The 19627-nt window shown below is 47.7% G+C and overlaps 1 protein-coding gene across 2 annotated transcripts in view; it reads right to left on the reverse strand.

Annotated features, from left to right (window-relative positions):
- GALNT14 (polypeptide N-acetylgalactosaminyltransferase 14) overlaps positions 1–19627 on the reverse strand; it is a 234086-nt gene that overhangs the window by 69925 nt on the left and 144534 nt on the right. For both annotated transcript variants that reach the window (XM_074395691.1, XM_003943981.4), the window contains exon 2: positions 19148–19317. In XM_074395691.1, coding sequence (XP_074251792.1) covers positions 19148–19317 — 170 coding nt within the window. The remainder of the gene's footprint in view (positions 1–19147; positions 19318–19627) is intronic.

Raw genomic sequence — 19627 nt, forward strand, 5'->3', positions numbered from 1 at the left:
CTCTCCATCTGGCTGTTTCTTTCCACTGCCATTCTATCTTTTCTAGATTACTGCAGCAACTTCCTCTCTGGGTTCATCCCTTTTCAATCTACTCTGCATACTGCAGCTAGAATGACTTTTCCAGAACTGCATCTTTAACATCTTTCAATGTTGCCTAACTGCTCACCAAATCAAATTGAGACTCTTAATCATGGCTCACTATCCTTAGTGATCTGGCACTACTTCTGACTCTGGCCTTCTGCACTCTCAAAGTTCCAGCCACCCTCTGCTTCACCTGCTCTTTGTCCCCTCTGGAACTTCGCAAGTGCGCTCTCTCTTCCATATATCTGAAATCTCCTCACTTCCAAGGCCTGGAAATTTTTTTCTCTTCTAATCTTGGCTTGGAATTTACTTCCCCTGGGAAGTATTTCAATCTCCCAAGGCTTTTCCAATGTGCCTCTCTAGGACCCTGTGTTCACCCCATTCCTGTAATTTATTACCAAGCACTGTGAAATTACTTTTCTATCTCCTCTACTGACTGTTGCTGCAGTGAAGGTGAGGACTTATTTGTAGTTGTCACCTCAGTACCCAGGATGGTGACTACACATACTAGACATAAGATAGATATCTGAAGAATGAGTGGAGGGATAAGTGAAGACAGGAGGCAGGTGAGGTTTGCAGGGGGTCAAAGCTGGAGAGGAAAATGTCCGTTGCCAAGCTGTGGGTGACATCCACACAAGGAGCTCCAGAGCAGTAAGCTGAGCAAAGGCCAACGACAGTGATGCAGCAAAGAGAGGCCAAAGAAGTTGCCCTAGCTGAAGAAGAGTCTGGAAGCTGAAGTATGGAGCCATGAGTTGGGAACGGGGCTGGTGATAAGAAACCTTGAGCTAAGAGTGCCTTGGGGAATATCAGGTGGTGTCTGGTGTCCGTGGAGAGCTCATAAGTTTTGTCTATTATGCTGGAAATACTCAACTGTGTTTAAAGGACTGGGATGTTCTTGTTTACCAAAGTCCCAAGAATGATGAACGATGCCAACGACAAAGTAAGAGGAGAAAGACTGAAACCTTTGACAGACTGTGGCCCAGGTATCCTCTTCTCCTAGACATGTATTATCCGGTAGGGCAGCCACGAGCCACACACTGTTACTGAGCACTGGAAATGTGTCTGGTCGGAATGAAGATATGCTATAAATGTAAACTATGCACATGATTTCCAGCACTTAGTATGACAAAGAATGTGAAATATTTTATCTATATTTTTACATTGATCACATGTCAAAATGTTAGCATCTGTATACACTGGAGTAAATCAAATACATTACTCAAATTAATTTTACTTCTTTCACCTTTCTTCATATGACTACTGAAAAATTTTAAGTTAAATATGTGGCTCACATCTATTTCTATGGGACTCCATTGTCCTAAGTTGTCCTGGAACTTTAACTGGTATATAATAAAAATTTCAACATTAGTGTTGGATAATGGTTTCCAGGTCTTGGTTCTTTGGTATGAGTAAAATAAAATAAAAACATGATCAAGACCATAATTAGGTTCATGACATTTTATTTTGTGGGAGAGAATATATATTTTTAAAATCCCATCATTTGCCATCACCATCATTTCAAAAAGAAAGAGTAGTTAAACACCAGAAAAGGCCACAATCTCAGAATAAGTAATAGCCCTTTAAATTGTAAAATTGTGCTTTAAGGAAATCTCCCTCCTGTCTCCTCTCTCCCCTAATTCCACAGATCAGACCTGCATTCATTTAGCAAGTGGCATCTGAAAGTATTGTTTAAGGGTTCGTTCCACTGAGTTATGATAAGGCTTTGACCAACCCCAGCAAAAAAAACAGCTACTGAACACAGAAGACTGGACATCTCCCATTCTTTGTCCTGGAACCACCAGATCCATCTCAGCTCTCACTGATGCTCAGGCTAGCAAGTTGGCAGCATTTTCCAATCTCTGGCCCCAATTCTGCTGCCTGTGCTGACTCGTGCAATCTGGGCTTAGAAGGAACACCTAACTTAAAGAACGGACACTCTTCTGGCTACATTTAGAGTCCTCCTAGAAATGACCATTCCTCCATTATTCACCAGGATCCTTCTGTTTGTCCAGACAACAAATCTTGGTCTCTTATGTTGCCTAACCCCTCCTAAGTGAGTGGAATGCTAAGGTTTGGTGGAAACCCTGGGGGAAGTGGCAGCTTCTGCTCTCCAGGAAGATCAGCAGATCTAGGGAGGCTGCAAAGAGGTTTCCCTCGGGACACTGCCAGGACCTGCGTTGGCCGGTACCAAGCACCACCCAGACGGCAGCTGTGTATGCATGTGCATGTGTGTGTGCATGTGTGTGTGTGTGTGTGTGTGTGTGCAAAAAAAATTTTCTCGAAAGGCAAATGCAGAGCCTCGCTGGGACAGAAAGTATGGAGGTGGGCCAAGACTCATTTTTGAAATGTTTCCTAAAAAAGATGCCTTGGTATCTGGGACCAGAGCTCCTTCATGTCTTATTTTAGCCCTGCTCAAATCACATCATAACACAGTAATAATAGATGACACAATTGAATCCTCACTCTGTCTCAGGTATTCTTCCCAGAGCTTTCAGCCTGCACACTAACTCCCTGAGGTGGGTGCTGCAGCTCCTTTCATCGTGGTGGAGAGCACAAGTCACAATCAGTGAGGTGGAGCCTCAAAATAAACCCAAATGGTCTGGCTCCCCAGTCGGTGCCCTCACGAGCTCCACAAGAATGCCCTTTGAAGATTATCCAGACTCACTGCCTCTGAAACCTTTACTCCATGTTGGCTTTTCTTTTTCTTTCTTTCTTTTTTTTTTTTTTTTTTTTTTTTGAGACAGGGTCTTGCTCTGTCACCGAGGCTGGAGTTCAGTGGAGCCATCCTGGCTCACTGCAACCTCTGCCTCCTGTGTTCAAGCGATTTTCATGCCTCAGCTTCCAGAGTAGCTGGGGCTATAGGCATGAGCCACCATGCCTGGCTGATTTTTGTATTTTTGGTAGAGACAAGGGGAAAGTCCCTCCAATTGCAGCAGCTGTAAGGCCTGCAGTCAAGGAACTCCAGGAATGTTCCAGACTCAGTACCCTGAGGTCCAAGGTTTCTATGCCTCTTCTCCAGGGGACTCACATCTGCATGCCATTCTGAAAGGTCTGAAGCAGGGAGGGAAAAAGTGAAGGCTTCCCATAGCTTCCTGCACCTTCTTACAGTCAATCCACCTGAGCCAATTGGCGCTCAAATCTGCTTCTTTTACCACCTGTTACCCTCACTTTTATGTCCCCAAGCCTGATCTACACCCTGGTCTGTCCTCCTGCAACAGCTTCCTGACTATTCTTCCTGCCTGCAGAAGAATCACTTCCAGCCACTCCCCCACCCTCTCCACAGCCCTTCTCTCTTCCATCTTGCTAACATACTGCTCTCCCCACAGGACTGTCTCCTGACCTTCAGAGCCCCCTGGAATTAAACCTTCAGCATCCCAAGGCTTCCACCCTCATGTTACTCTTCAGCACCCTTCCCCTATTCCCTGGCAGGAGCTTCTGGCCCTGCTAAACCAGCCCAGTCACTGCACTTGACTGTACCTGTGTCACAGCTTCCACAAACCTCCCCAGATTCTGTTACTTTCCCTCCTCAGCTGCCCAAACCGTCACTGTTACTCAGTTTTGCTGAAACCACTTCCTCCACTACATTCCTCGTGGCCACCTATGCCCTTCGCCAGGGCCATTCCCCTTTGTAAATCACTGTGCCACCTTCCTAGGTAACTATTGCCTTCTTGCAGGCAGAGGCCACGTTTCCACTTCTTTAAATTCCTATGGACAAGTTATTTAAGCTACTGGAGTCAATTTCTTCATCTCTAAAACCAGGGTCATAGCAAAGTTGTGAGGCTGAACCTAGAGAACATATATATATGGTGCTTCCCACACATCAGGGGAATGGTACAATCAATACGTGTTTGCCAATTGTGGTGCTGGATTTATGTGTGAACATGGAGAATTCTTTGTCGAGTGAGGATGGTTTTTAATTTCCCGTGGTTTGATTTTCTCCCTCTGTTCTGAGGATTCACTTGCATAGCTGCACCTGCACTCCCAATCCCTGATGTTTTCAGTAGCTTGAGAAGGAATCATGAGGTGCTCTTTGGAGCCCTATTCACTCAGCTGATACCGATGGACAGTGCGAGTGACAGGCACCGTGCTAGGCTCAGGAGATGCAAAGATAAGTCAGCTTCCCTGCCCTAGCTGCTCAGGGGCTTGGGAGGGAGACAGATGGTAAGCTGATGTCTGTAACGCACAGCAACAAACGCTGCTCAGGGTGAGCAAGCATGGAGGACAGAGGGGCTGCCAAGCTTAGTCTGAGGGGCAAGCAGTCTTCCTGAAGAGGAGACCCTCCACCCAGACTCCCAAAACACAAAAGGGCATCCTGAACACAGAAAGCAGCAAAGACGAGGTGGCCTGAATCCTCACAGCACAGCTGGGGGCACCGGCCATGGCCTGATGGGGGTGGCCTTGACTTCAGGGTGGGAGTGGAGACTCATGAGCTGAGAGTATGTGAAGGGTTTCAGGTGAGAAGCAATCCTTCTGCATTTAGAAAGCCAGAGCCAATGAGGGGGGCAGCCGGGGCCTGCTGCAGTCACCCAGGTGAGAGGGGGCAGCTGCTGAGCTTGGCAGCAAGATATCTCAGGGAGTAAGAGATATCTCAGAGGAGACAACAAAACGGGGTGGGGGGAGAGCGGGATGATGGCACAGATCAGGGCTTGGGTGAAAGTCTGAAGGGTGGTGGCACCCAGTCCGAGACGGAGCAGATGGGAGCAAAGAGGGTGCTTGCTCTCTTGAGAGGTGGGGGCAGGTGGGTTTGGGGCAAGGAGTAAACGATGTGACCTTACGAGGAATCGAGGAGGAGAGACAGGGAGGGACTGGGGGGCAGGAGAGACTCAACCAGCACGCCTGCTCTGTTGAGGTCACGGCTATCGGGAGATTCAGACAAGGTCAGGAGGGGAGAGCAGTTTGGATAATACGTAAAGCTTCCGTGGAGATCAGGGCTTCCTCCTTTTGCCTCAGGAACAGCAAGGAGAAGCTCAAGGGCATTTATTTACTGATCTTACCCCTCGCTAGCCCAGTGGGACCCTCACTGCTCTGTGATCCATGGGGTCCCCAGCCAAGTCCTGATTCCATCCGACAGTCCCTGCTTAGTTTTCCAGCCACCTGGGGCCTCATGTGGCCTTCTGTGTTCCATCCCGCATCTGCCACCCTCAGGCTCAGAGGTCTCCCTCCCACAGCAGCCCCCACCCAGCTGTCATCTCCTCTCCTGCTCTTTTCGTCTATGGTCAAGCACATTTTGTAGTTGCTGGCCCCAGGCTCTGAATCACTCTCTCTGCTGGCCTTGGCTTCCATCCCCAGTATCTTACAAGTACGAATCATCACAGTCACCTCCTCGCTCATTTTGTTTTCCAGGTTTTTTTTAACCTTTTTTTTTTTTTGCATTTTAGGCTTTGGGGTACATTTGAAGAACATGCAAGATAGTTGCATTGGTACATGCACGGCAGTGTGATTTGCTGCCTTCCTCCCCTTCACCTATATCTGGCATTTCTCCCCATGCTATCTCTCCCCAACTCTTCACCCCCTCACTGTCCCTCCCCTATTTCCCCACGACAGACCCCAGTGTGTAGTGCTCCCCTCCCTGTGTCCATGTGTTCTCATTGTTCAACACTCACCTATAAGTGAGAACATGTGGTGTTTGATTTTCTGCTCTTGTGTTTTCCAGTTTTTAAAGTAAGTCTGACATTCAGGCAAGTGGAACATTCAGTGCCAGGAGCCAAGGCCAAGACCCAGAGCTCTCTAAGGATGTCCCTGCCCACATTCCCTGCACCCACCCCACCTTGTTCTCAGCTCCACTGTGACCCATGTGAGCTGCAGCACCCTCACTCAGAGCTGGGGAGCAAGGTGCAGAGCCACAACCACTACAAAATCATCCACGTCACCCCTTTCTCCACCCTTGGACTTGTCACCTATCTGCCCTGCCTCTCAGACCTGCTCTGGCCCACAGCTGCGGAGCAGCAGGGAAGATCATGAAGTCAGATGCCATTGCTGGTCCTGATGCCAGTACTAACTTGACTGCTCACGGCCACAACTAGCAAACAGTCATCAAGTGCTTACTAGAGGTCAAAGATGAAGCTTAGCATTTGACGTCAATCATTTCACCTCACCCTGACGACCATTATTATTCCCATTTTACAGATGAAAAATTGAGTCTCTGGGAGTTTGAGTAACTCACCCATGGTCCAGCTAGTAAGTGACAGAGATGTACGTCAAAGCTTACAGGGTTAGGAAACCTCGGCTAGTCAACCAGTTACGCTGCCTGGGTCTCAGCTTCCTTCTCTGTGGAATGGCAATGACCCCTTCACCCAAAGAGCTACTGAGGACATGAGAAAGAGATGGGAAAGCACTTTGTGAAGTCCTATAGAAACACAATGCATGGGCTGGGCACGGTGGCTCACGCTTGTAATCCCAGCACTTGGGGAGGTCGAGGTGGGCGGATCACCTGAGGTCAGGAGTTTGAGACCAGCCTGGCCAACATGGTGACACCCGGTCTCTACTAAAAATACAAAAATTAGCTGGGCATGGTGACAGGCATCTATCCCTGGTGACAGGCATAATCCCAGTTACCTGGGAGGCTGAGGCAGGAGAATCGCTTGAACCTCAGGGGTGGAGGTTGCAGTGAGCCAAGATCAGGCCACTTCACTCCAACATGGGGAAAAGAGCCAAACTTTGTCTCAAAAGAAAAAAAAGAAAGAAAGAAAGAAAGAAATGCAGGGCATGAAGAGTCTTACTCTAAGGGATTGCTGCATGGTTCATTCTCTCTGGTAGGAATTGCCCCAGGACACTGGTCCCAGCATGGAACCTCTTTGAAATTTCCTCAAGCCAATCCTACTTGTTTCTTCCCGGCAGTAGAGGCATATGTGTTATATCATAAGAGCCAGTGGTTCTTTGAAGCACTTGGGGGGGAAATGGTAGTGGAACTTGACAGTGATCCAGGTTTTAAAGGAAAGAAGTCTGTGTGTTTCAGCTCCTTATTTTAGCCTGAAAAATGTGGGCAGGTCACCAATGTTTGCAGTCAAGCTGCTTTCTATGTGACATGCCAACTCCAGGAGCAAGCATCTCTGCCGTTGCTGTGTTTAATAGGTCTGGGGCTGTCAGATAAGTGAGAAGACATGGCAAACCGGCCTACATGTGAATCTCAGGCTGGGAGAGGTCTGGCAACCTGCACTGCATGGAAGGCATGAGAGGGTGGTAAAGACCTGCATGAGGAAATGGACAAGGTAGCGATAAAAGGGCTCTGATGCTCTGCAGGTCCCTGGAGTCCTGTTAAGGGAAGTAGGAGAGGAGAAAGACTGATCCAGGGCAGGGGGAGGGGCAGCACTACCGAGCAGGAGGGCTTCATGTTTCTGGAAATAGCCTCCAACTTATTCAGTTCCTAAGCCAGTTCCCTCATGCTCTTACTGGCAGAAGTATTTTCACACCAGCAGACAGAGCTGGAAGTGACCTTAATAAGCATCTCCAGCTTAATTCTCTCATCTTATATGGGAGGAAGCAGACACCCAGGGAGCTGAAGGCATTGTTGGGCAGTATCTTAGAAAGGGCATGCGTCTTCTCAGGCTTAGGCCAGTTATTTTTTCCTCTTACTGTATCACGCTGCCTTAAAAGGTTGGACAAAATGGCAAAAACTAACCAGAAGAAAGGCAGGTTACTGAGCAGGGACTGAGAGCTAGGCTCTGTGCTTGGTTCTTGGGCAGAAGGCACAGACAGATGCAAAAGGGGCAAAATGCTTGCTCAGGCATTCAAATGGTCAAGAAACATAGGAAAATATGTGCAACTTCATTGATCAGCAGGGAGAGGCAAATTTGAACCACAAGAAGACACCATTACTCAGCCTCCAGGTAGGCAAAAATGAGACAGACAGACGACAGCAAGTGACTGCTAACAAGGACTTGGAGCAAGAGGAACTCTGCTCTAAGCACTTCATTAAATATTTGATGATAGCTACAAAAGCTTCTAGGGTTACACGCTACAGAAACACATATGCCTGTTCACCAAAAGAGAAGTAGATGCTTAATCATAGGTGCTCTAGTTGTAAGGGACAAGCTGGAAAAACCCCAAATGAGCATTGATAGTAGAGTAGATATAGAAATTAAAATATATACATTTTGAGGGAATACTACACAGCAATGAGAATGAACAAACTGTGTCTTGCAAAAATGTGGCTGAGTTTCATGCACATAACTTTGAGGGAAGCCAGATACACAAGAGTATCTACTGTGTAATTCCATTAAATAAGGTTCAAAAACAAGCAACATTAATCTACAGTTTCTGCAGACAGGATAGCCATGGAGGATTCTGGCACAGGCACGAGGGTGGCTTCTGGCAAACTGATAATGTTTTTTAATTTGATGTAGGTACTTGATGCAAGAACACAGATGTGCTCTCTTTGGAAAAATTCTTGAAGAAACTGCATAAGGTATGTACTTTTCCACATGTATGTTATATTTCAATAAAAGATTTCCTTAAGAAAAGATAGAGTTTCTTCTGTTGGGGCAGATTTTGGTTGTGCAAGAAGATTTCAAAAGCCACTGCACTGGAACATGGAAAGCTCATGAAATAGGCAAAAGCTGCAGCCAAAGTCAACAGTGCCGTCTTCTCCACTCCTCCTGTGTTCCCTGCAGTACTGAAGAGAGCACCCCCGGAACGCAGAGTGCAAATCAAGGGAATGCTCTTCACCCCTCTTCCTCTGTCCTTTAAAGACAGATAATTCACAGGAAGAGAACTGATACCACATTGCCTTTGGTGTTACTGAAACTCTGAGCTGAAGGGGCCATGCCTCCCATGGAAAGTGATCTGTAAGGAGGGGAGGTGCTAGCGGCCTGGGAGGGTAGTAAAGTAGCTCCCACTTATCCACCTGGGGGATTAATTCACTGGGGGCATCCAAGTTCCCTGAGGGCAAACTTTCCGTCTCCCCCACCTTTTTCTTTAACTGATCTATACCTAATAGTCTTAGACTTAATGATTTATAGAATGAATTTTCCTGGCAAATATTTAATCCAAATCAGTTTTCCATCCTGAGTATTGAAAACATTTCTACATCTCTTTCCATTGCCTCATTCCTGAGGTAATGTGAAATGTAGGAGGCAAACTATATATATATATATATATATATATATATATATATGAGAGAGAGAATGGCAATCTGTCCCTAGAACAAAGACCACTTGGTACCTTTCAAAACCACACAAGGTGCTTCTTGGGTTACCTGCCCACTGGCATTTGGCCCAGATAACAGAACACCAGATGACACTATTAATTGAATTAGATAGTTGAAATGTATTATTTTAGTACCTCCGGGCAAAGCTAAAATATAATAATCAAACTATTTTAATTGGGAAACCCAGAATCCTCATCTATCACCTCTTCTCCTTGCCCCAAATCACAAGTCAAACACGTACACACACATACTTTCTCTCTCAGTGAACTTTAGAAGTTTTATGTTTGTGACAATAAAATAAAATATATGGACCCACAATCTGAAAAACTGATTTCGCATTTCAGCCAAGCATAGACTGGCTGTGTGACCCTGGGCAAGTCCCCTAACCTCTCTGAGCCAGGGTCTCTAACCTACTGTGTGATTAATCGGCAAGTCTAGCTGTCCTGCTCAAGTCTCTGCAGCCCACACTGGTGCTCATTCTGGAAACCCAGCAGTGAGTTTGGGGATGAAAGACAGACTCCTTTTCCAGCCCCTACCAGCTCCTTCTCCCCTAAGACTAGTTCCTGCTTCTCACTGCTTCTGCCTCACTTCAGAACAAACTCCCCAGTGGAAGACCCAATGCCCCCGCTACGAGGGTAACAGTGCTTTCAGGCCGAGTTCCCACATCAGGCTCGAGATCTTGGGCCAGCGCCTGTCCAGCCTGCACTTGGTTTGGGAAAGTTGCCCACCCTAGGGGCGGGGGCCCCACTGCTGCCTGGTGCTGTCTTGCTCCACTGCACTTTGGTTTCCTTCCTCCTGGCTGTGGTGCTGGCCGGGAATGTGTTACTTAGGGCACCTCCCAGGGTTGCTGGGACAGTGAGGCAGTGACAGTGTGAACATGAAAGCATTCCAAAGTTTACTGAATAGACTCTAAACTCCTCAACCTGAATTAAAGACTTTGCCACACCATGACCCCAAGTTATCTTCCAGAATATTCTCCTCCCACTCCTCCACTCCACTGTCCCACACCCTAAGTAAATTGGGCTTATTCCTATGAAACACAGACTCTTTTATCTCATTCTATTTCCTTATGCTCATCCCTCAACTTGGAATGTCTACTACCTGGTAAAATCCTACATGCCCCACTCACCAGCCACCTAACAGCTACCCATGCCATCTCCTCCAAGAAGCCTCTGCCCCCCATGCACATGTAAATTCCTTCTCCTTTGCAGGACAGCCTAATGCTGTTTTGTCTTTTTCACAGGGCAGCTCCTAAGCCCTATGCTGTGCTGTACGGCCAAGACGGAAATAACTACACCCAAACCAGAGACAGGGCAGGAGCTGGGTGCTTGAACACTGAGGGCAGGAAGCCTGTGTATTCATTCCAAGAGCAAGGGTATGGCCTTAGTGCAATCCACATTTGAGCATCAGGAATTGGTCCCATGTCCATTTCTCCCACTAGGCCATGAGCTCGTGGGGCGTGGGGACTAGCTCCTAACATAGGACTTGGCACATGGCAATTGCTCAACAAATGTGTGGAGTGAAGGAATGAGCAATGAATGAATGAATGAATGAATGAAATGTACAATGCAAAGTCAAAGCTGGCAGGAATTCACTAGGTAACAAGGTGCAAAAAAATAAATTGGCTAAGGCAGTTTAGATGAATTCTCATCAGCGTTGCTAACTGGTTCCCTTTTGAAGCCTGAGGAGTTACCCCTTTGGGAAATCTCCCTGAAACTCAAAAAAAAAAAAAACAAAACAAACAAACAAAAAAAAACAACGGCACTCAAAGGACAACAAGAGGGTCCTGCAGGCTCAGGATCAAAGGAAATCAGGAGGGAGGGGACCAAGACTGGGGAGGAGTCCTGACCCAGAGGCCCTTGCTAACTCCTGCGCTTTGCTACATGGCCAAGACAAAAATAACTACCAGAAAACAGACAGAGCAGGCACCCTGGTGGCCTTTCCTCCCCTCTCAACCTGGCAAGAGGGTACTACAAACTTCCCCAGGCTATGGACACAGTTCTACTGCAGAGACACTTCCAGGATGTCCTGCAACTCTTCCTGCTGTTCCCTTCCTCCCCCAAAGCTCCCTGAAACTCAGAGATGCTCTGGAGTGAAGGCACTCAGACCTATTGTCAACAGGCTCACATCCTGTATTGAAAAATGGTGCACGGGGGGACCAGAAAGTCACAGACAGGGATAGCTTGTTTGCAAAAGCTAAGTGTCTGTGATGGGCTCCCCCTCCCCTCCCCTCAGCCTTGGTGTGGAATCGCTAACGCTGTGCTGAGCTAGTGGAATAGCCTTGACTCTGAGGGAATATGAACATTTTTTATGCTTTGCCATTCCAGCTGTAGAGATTTTTATCCTATTACTGCTAAGTGACGAGTACAAGGAGAGAAATGATGATGATCTTTGGCAGCCATTCCGACCGAGTAAATAGAAGGAGGGAGAAATGCGATGAGAGGCTGGGCCACACTGCCCCTTCATTTCCCAGGAGAAAAGGAGCCAAAGAAAAATGTCTTCCTGGTGAGAGGTATCAAAGTGTGGAATTTTCCCTCCAGGCAAGTGATGGGCGCCCCACTGTCTGAGCCATTCAGCACCGCACTGGACAAAGGCTGGGAGAAGAGGCGGAAGAAAACACACAGACCCAGCCAGGCCAGGCGGAGGTGACCCAATGAGGCTTCTCCAGCTAGAGCTTCCAGCCCATGGCTCACAAGCTCAGTCCACCCTGACACCTGCTCCCTGCAATCAAAGCAACCCCATCATAGGCACTGCTGGCAAAAACATACATATGCTTTATCAAAATACTCCCTCCCTCCTGGAGGGTCGTGTCTCTATTTGTGGCTGCTTGTCTGCCAGATGTTTTATGTACCACTTGGATAATGGCAAATACAGCTGTTGTCACCAGAACAGGGTGATGGGATGGGAGTGGGACGACTGGAAAACGAGGACTACTTGTTGGACCAGTCAATGCTTTATGTATTAAAATGTAATTGTGGTTTTTGCCACTAAAGGTAATGGCAAAAAAATACAATTACTTCTGCATGAACCTAATATGTAAATAGCAGAACTCCCCTGGACAATCATCTGCAGCTCACCCCAGCTAGAAGTAGTCTGTTCCTTACAGTGAATTTATTATTTAAAGCACGTCACCTATCTCCCACCTCCAGTACATGTAGTGCCTTTTTTTTTTTTTTTTTTTTTGAGATGGAGTCTCGTTCTGTCACCCAGGCTGGAGTGTAGTGGTGCAATCTTAGGTCACTGCAACCTCCACCTCCAGGGTTCAAGTGATTCCCCTGTGTCAACCTCCTGAGTAGCTGGGACTACAGGCACATGCCACCACACCCAGCTAATCTTTTGTATTTTAGTAGAGATGGGGTTTCATCATGTTGACCAGGGTGGTCTCGATCTCCCGACCTCATGATCTGCCTGCCTCGGCCTCCCAAAGTGCTGGGATTTACAGGCGTGAGCCACCATGCCCAGCCTACCCCATTTTATTCATCCTCATGATCTCATAGGACTTAAGCAGTGACCTGAAATTAAGACTCTCCTCTGTGTTAACAGAATTGTCAACCTTATGAGGGGAAGTTGGAGCTAGGATGCCCCCAGGCAAGCTCCATGTTTTGTTTAATTGAGGTCAGAGGGGTGTACATGTATATATCTGGAATGAAGAGACCATACATGGAAGAATGCACTCATCTATAACTGTGTGGAGACTTGAGGGCTGAAGCTTTGAGGTTAGGAAGTCCAACACCTTTATTTCACAGCTGAGAAATGAAGCTGAGAGGAGCAGGGATGTGCTGAAAGCTACTGAGGGGCACCTTGTTCTCGCCTTGTCACCTAGCCTGAGACTAGGGATGAGAGAATGAGGCCGCAGCAGAGACGTGCATGTCTACAGGCTGACAACGGAGGTTTCCATCTCAGCAGTGAAGACCACATCAAATGCACATCAGGGGTGGGGTGGGCACGGGAAGGCCACTAATCCCAAGCACAAACGAATAGGGCATGTCTGTGAAGCTGTAGAACTTACCTTTTGAGATATACTGGATGTGGCATCACTCAGTGCCCACCACCAAGGACCCTGTAAATCCAGGGAAAGGGGGGCTCAAAGCCTGCCCTGTCTTAGCTCCTTCTACTCCTGATCTCTACTATCTCACATTCCGCATAGACCGGACTGTCTCTCGTAAAATACTGCGGACTTCACCGGAGAAGAACCAAAAGAAAAACGGCCACTTGCTTTCATTCCAGACAGGGAAATTAAGCCCCTGGGCCTCTCTGGGCTGCTGCTGCCTTTTTTTTTTTTTTTTTTTTTTTTGAGACAGAATTTCACTCTTGTTGCCCAGACTGGAGTGCAATGGCACAATTTCAGTTCACTGCAACCTCCACCTCCCAGGTTCAAGAGATTCTCCTGCCTCAGCCTCCCAAGTAGCTGGGATTACAGGCATGAGCAACTATGCCAGACTAATTTTGTATTTTTTTTTCTTAGTAGAAGCAGGGTTTTGCCATGTTGGCCAGGATGGTTTTGAACCTGACCCCAGGTGATCTACCCGCCTTGGCCTCCCAAAGTACTGGGATTACAGGCATGAGCCACCAGTGCCTGGACTCTCTGGGCTTCTTTTATCACATGGTGCTCTGCATGGCTTGCTTGTAAGGGGTCCACACTGCCAGTGCATCGGGAGATTCAATCAGCACAGCTGCCTGCTGGGTGAAACTTCTATAGCCTTCCTCCTTTATCCCCCTCCTCACCCACCTGCTGCCTCCCCCGTCACATAGCATCTTCAGATTCCTGAGCTGCTCACCCCAACACCCTCCTCCTGGCAGCACTTGCTCTAATGCTCAGCTAATAGTTCTCTGTTTCAGGCGCTGTCCAAATGCATCCTATAAATCAGAATCCAATTACTGTGGTAAGAAAATTGGAAGCAAATTTAATAAGCTCAGACCCCTCCCACATGTGGTTTCTTCCTCCTTCTTTTTTCTATAATGAGAACTCTTTAAGGAAAAAGCGGTTTTTCTTTAACTCAGAGTCTTTTCTCCTGATTTCTTCTACGAGGCTCCTGAGGATTAAAGGGTGATAAGAAAGGGCTTCCTTTAGCTCGTCTTTTCCTCTCTGGACACAAAGCAGGTGGGAGAGGGTGGTCAATTGCCTTTCTAGTCTTATTCTCCCTTTCATTTGTTCAACATTATTGAATTCCTATCACATACATGTTACTCACCCTAGAGGGCAAGTGATATCAGCAGGACCTTAGCTGCAAGGTATGATGGGAACACAGAGGAGGCCCAGCAGGGGCAAAGACTGTATCAATGCGATTGGGTGTCCCCAAGGAACCAGAAGTCCAGAGTGGGCCAGTGGCTATGGGGCCACGAGTGACCCCACAGTAGGAGCTTCTCAGTAGAGGTGATGTCTATTGCTAGGAGGATGGCAGGACATGGATCCTGTAAATGAAGGAACTGGGAAAGGAGGGAGGTGCAAGAAGGAACCAGAGAGGCCAAAGTCTCCACAGGGCCTGAGACAGAATTCATGTCAGCAGAGAAATGGAGAGGGCTATAGTGTGTGGGCAGGTGGAGACCTCATTCCAGGGCCTCTACTCTCTACTCAGACCCTCAGCCTTTTGGCTGCACCAGTCCCACCTATGAACTTCACCCAGGCCACAAAAAATAAGCCACAGGTACAAGCTGGTACTCTGTGGTTTCTAAACTTGAGCATCAGAATCACCTGCAGCTCTTGCCAAGACACAATCAGTTCAGATTGCCACACTCCACCCCCGGAGTTTCTTACCCTGTAGTACTGGGTGAAGCATAAGAGTCTGTGTTTCAAGCAAGTTCCCAAGTGATGCAGATGCTGGTGGCCTGCTGGTTTGGGGAACCAAATTTTGAGAATGGTTGTTCTAAGTCCCTGTTATTCAAAGTGTGATTCATGGACCAGCGGCATTGGTATGACCTGGGAGCTTGTTGGAAATGTGGACTCTTGGGGCCCCATGTCAGATATACTAAATCAGATTTTAACAAGATCCTTAGAGGGGTTCTTTGTTTGACTATTTATGTTTAAGAAGCGCTTACCTAGAGCAATGATTCCTAACCCTGGCTGGGGAGCTTAGAAAAGAGATACTTCAGCTGATTGGAGTCTGGGTATCAGCACTGAAAGAAGACACCCCAAGCGATTCTTGTTAAGAAGCCTGGATTGAGAAATGCTATGACCAATGCTAAGGACAAGTGCCGCACACTCACAGGGATTTGACACCACTCACTCCCATTTCTCTGGCATTGAACTTGACCTTGAAACTCTCTGTTCTCCTCTGCCCTCTCACCATCCCTGACAACTTGACAACTTAGTGATTTTTTTTTTTTTGAGGTGGAGTTTCATTCTGTCACCCAGGTTGGAGTACAGTGGCATGATTTGGGCTCACTGCAACCTCCACCTCCCAGGTTCAAGCAATTCTCTACCTCAGCCTCCCGAGTAGCTGGGATTACAGGCACACGCCACCACACCCGGCTAGTTTTTGTATTTTCAGTAGAGATGGGGTTTCACCATCTTAGCCAGGCTGGTCTTGAACCCTTGACCTCGTGATCCACCTGCTTCGGCCTCCCAAAGTGCTGGGATTAAAGGCATGAACCACCATGCCTGGCTACTTTGGCGATCTTAATGCTCTTTCCTGGTACTCGGGGTATAGACGTGTGCTCAGTTTAGGGATTTAGTTGTGTGTCTTGCCTGATCATCTTGAGTTTTCTGGCAGAGGCCTCTCCTTCCACTCCTGGCCCTCCCGTATCAGCCTGCCCATATACCCTGCAGTAATAGCAACAACCAGAATTTGAAAAATATTTACTATTAGGTAAGTAAATACAGTATATATATTTTATTTGATCTTTATAAAAACTGAGTAAGGTAAGATCATTATTGTTATATTTACCTCTATTTTCCAAAAGAGGAAACTGAGGTACAGAGAAGCTAGGCAACTTTAAGTTCACTCCTTGTCAACAGCACAACCAGGAGTGTAAACAAAGCAATCTAACCCCAGGGTCGGTGTCCTTAGCCCCTGTGTGTTACTGCCTTCTACTCAACTCTGCTTTCACAAAGAAGGCTTGGCCTTGTTCTGCTGCTGGTGATGGGGTTGATAACGTACGTTCACATTTCATTTTTGAGAACTTAGGTAAAAAGCAGGGCTGGATTTACAGCAGAGATTTTCACTGCAATTTAGCCCCCAAGGGGATGTCTATGGCAAGGTCTGAAGACATAGTTGGTTGTCACAACTTGGGGAATGTGCTATTGGCATCTAGTAGGTAGAAGCCAGGGGTGCTGATAAAAAACCTACAATGCACAGGACACCCTACAACAAAGTATCATCTACTCCCACGTGTCAGTAGTGCTGCAGAGAATCCCTGGTCCCCAGGACACAGGTCACCAGCAGCATTAGGTCAGATCTGAGGCAGACAGGGCCCCAAAGGTCCCAGAGCCCTGTCAGCCCAAACAGGCCAGCCCCAGGAATTGCATTAGGATGAAGCTGGGACACAACAGGGAGACTGGAATCACAGAAGGATTAAGAGTCATAGCTGATGACTCCAACCTGCAGTCAGGATTCCCCTGAGAACCAAGAGCTGGATGTGGGAGATCCTATAGACAGAAGGGACCAGTTGAAAGAAGAAAACAGGGCTTTGCTGGCAGTCTCTGGACCTCTCATCACCACAAGGGTGACACTGGTATGATGACTAAACTTGGCTTAGAGATGACTGATTCAGTTGGTGGCCTCTTGCAGTGCTAGCCCGGGGCTTTGCACATAGTAGGTGATCATACTCCTAGATGGCTGCTGGTCCCATGTGTTTGTCCTCATTCTCAACCCCTGACCTTTCCTTTTCCTGCATATTCAGAGTAAGTTCTTCAAGTCTGAAATTCTCTGAGTAACACAATCCCAGCTCCCACAGGGCAAGGCTGGTGCCCTGAGGCAGACATATGGCTGATACACTTTCCCTTTTTGTCTTCCCAAAGGGAGTCTAAATTCTGTCTAAATCCTCTCTTTGCTTCTTGCTATAATCCCAGCAGATCACGCTTTCTTAACAGATGGAACACACTGGGCTAGGTGCAAAGCCTGGAACTGGACACCGAGCTGGGCTGCTTGGAAACAGACTCAGTTCTTCATCACCTACCACCACATATGTCCAGCTCTTGTAAAATGTTAGTTTCTACCTCTAAATGGTAGAAGAAGGTAAATGCAGAAATTAGTCCTGCTCACGTATCGCTTTGTACCTGTCTGCTCAGTGAATTACTTGGTGCCTTCTTTCTGCAGGTAGGAGCAGTCACAGGTGTCTCTCAGGGGGCTGTCATCCAGATGTGCCGGCAACTTTCCTGGCCGGGAGACCTCCATTTGTCCCTCAAGAAAGCCTTGGCCTCTGGACTGAGGACCAGGTTCCACCAGTTTAAGACCCAGCAGGGCTTCTCAGGCTCCTGTCTCCTCCCTCTTCCCCTGTGTCCAACAGGCAGTTTCTACTCAGGGAAATACGATAACCTAATATTTAAGTAAAATTCTCTCAGATGCCAAGGAGTAGGATAAGTGCCCAGGAATTTAAACAGGAATCATACAAGACTCTGACTGTCAGAAGCTTTCAGGCCAGCAGAAGGGAGTAAGCAGATATAGCCCATGCCCTGGGTCTCGCAGTAGGGGACGGCCAGGAACTGATGCTAATGCAGAGTCTCACGGGTCCCTTGAGAGGAAGGTTAAATTTACAGGAAGTCAGAGTTAGAAGAAGCTATCATATCATCTAGTTCACCCCACTTGCTATATTCATGGAGAAACCAAGACTTCAGCAGCTTTTGGCAATGATAGTGATTAACAAGGACTGGTTGAGTCACTCCAAATCATACATGCTGTGGAAGACAAGGTTTCTGAGTTGTGCGACCTAGTTGGGGAAATGGAGTCCGCCAGACTTCACAGAGTACCAACTTAAGAACTGCCAGAGGAATCAGCTTCATAAGTCATGAAAATTCTTGCTCTTCTTATGAACCCCAGTTTCCACAATGTGAGGACCCATGGACTTAAACAAATACAAGAGGCTAAGAAGCTAACACCAGTACCACAACCTCTCAGCATGCCAGTCTGCTATTTAAGGCTGGTGCAAAGGGAATTTCCTGCACTGGACAAGAAAAGCCCACATAGGTCTTTGGCATTTCTGGGTCCCCAGTTTGGAGGCCAGGAGGCAGGAAGTGGAGGAGTTGGGATTGAAACTGACCTGCATACTAGGTCAGGTCTCACCTGGGCGCATAAGGGCTGCTATGACTCTAAAATGGATTGGTCATGAGGCAAAAAGTCTTCACAAAGCCTCTTCTTGCTGGGAAACAAAGCTTACTACATAGCTCCGGGCCTGATCTCTGCAACCCACTAAAGGTGTGGCCTGACTAAAGGCTGGCAGGATGGAGTTGCGTGAATGAGCCCCTCCACAGGCAGACAGCAGAACCAATGGCAAGCTGGCTCCTCTTCTCACGTGGCAAAATGTCCAAGGGCTGGCACAGGAAAGCTCTCCCCCAGTCACTAAAGAAACCACCCACCTACCTGCCCTATGATGGTCTGTTTATCTTCCCTTCCCCTACTTTGGAACCCAGGGCTGGGTATGGAAATCCAGGAAAAAACAGGCCTTGGCTGTAGTGTTTTGGGTGCTCTATGGGTTCCTGTCAAATAATCCCTAGGGTGAGGAGCAGGTTAAGGTGAAGGAGGCCACACCTGCACCCAACCTCCTGTTGGGAATTGGGGGATTGGGGATGGCTCTCAGCAGTAAGCAGTAAGCAACACAGACAGGGTCAATCACCAAATCCGAATCCCTTTAGTGTCCAACTGGCCGCAGATGGTTCAGCCCAGTTCTTAGCACTGGGCGCTGCACACGGTAGACCCCAGATCAAGCCTGCTGTTGCTGATCTCTTTTGACTGCAGCGGGTAAGAGAGTGGGAGAAGGAGGAAGTACCTCAGATGGCGAGTATCCGGGACGGCCCGATTGCTGGAGATCCGCTCACTCTCCCGCTGGTTGAAAGCATACAGCTTATAGGGGTCGTCACCAACGCGCCACTTTTTGGCATTCAGATACCGCCGCTCATCAAACTGGTCCCACAGGTCGTCCCAGTCAGCGTCCGAAGGCTGCGCAACACGAACAGGAAGTCTGTGAGAACAGTTCCCTGTCCTCCACCAGTCCCCGTCCGCCCATCAGTACCCAACCCCAGAGACCAGGCTTATTCTGACAAGGTTTGGCTCAAAGATGGGGTCAGAGGCAGAACATCAACCAAACCATCGGCAATAAAAACACAGCAATGACAAGGATGACTGCCGCCATTTTCTGAGCACTTGTATATGCTGGGCGGTGTTCTAGGATCTTAACATTACTTCACGTAGTTCTCAGAGCGATTCTATGAGAGGGATACTGTGCATACCCTTATTATACAGATGGAGA

The sequence above is a fragment of the Saimiri boliviensis genome, chromosome 1, assembly GCF_048565385.1.
Source record: "Saimiri boliviensis isolate mSaiBol1 chromosome 1, mSaiBol1.pri, whole genome shotgun sequence".
Classification (NCBI taxonomy): Eukaryota; Metazoa; Chordata; class Mammalia; order Primates; family Cebidae; genus Saimiri; species Saimiri boliviensis.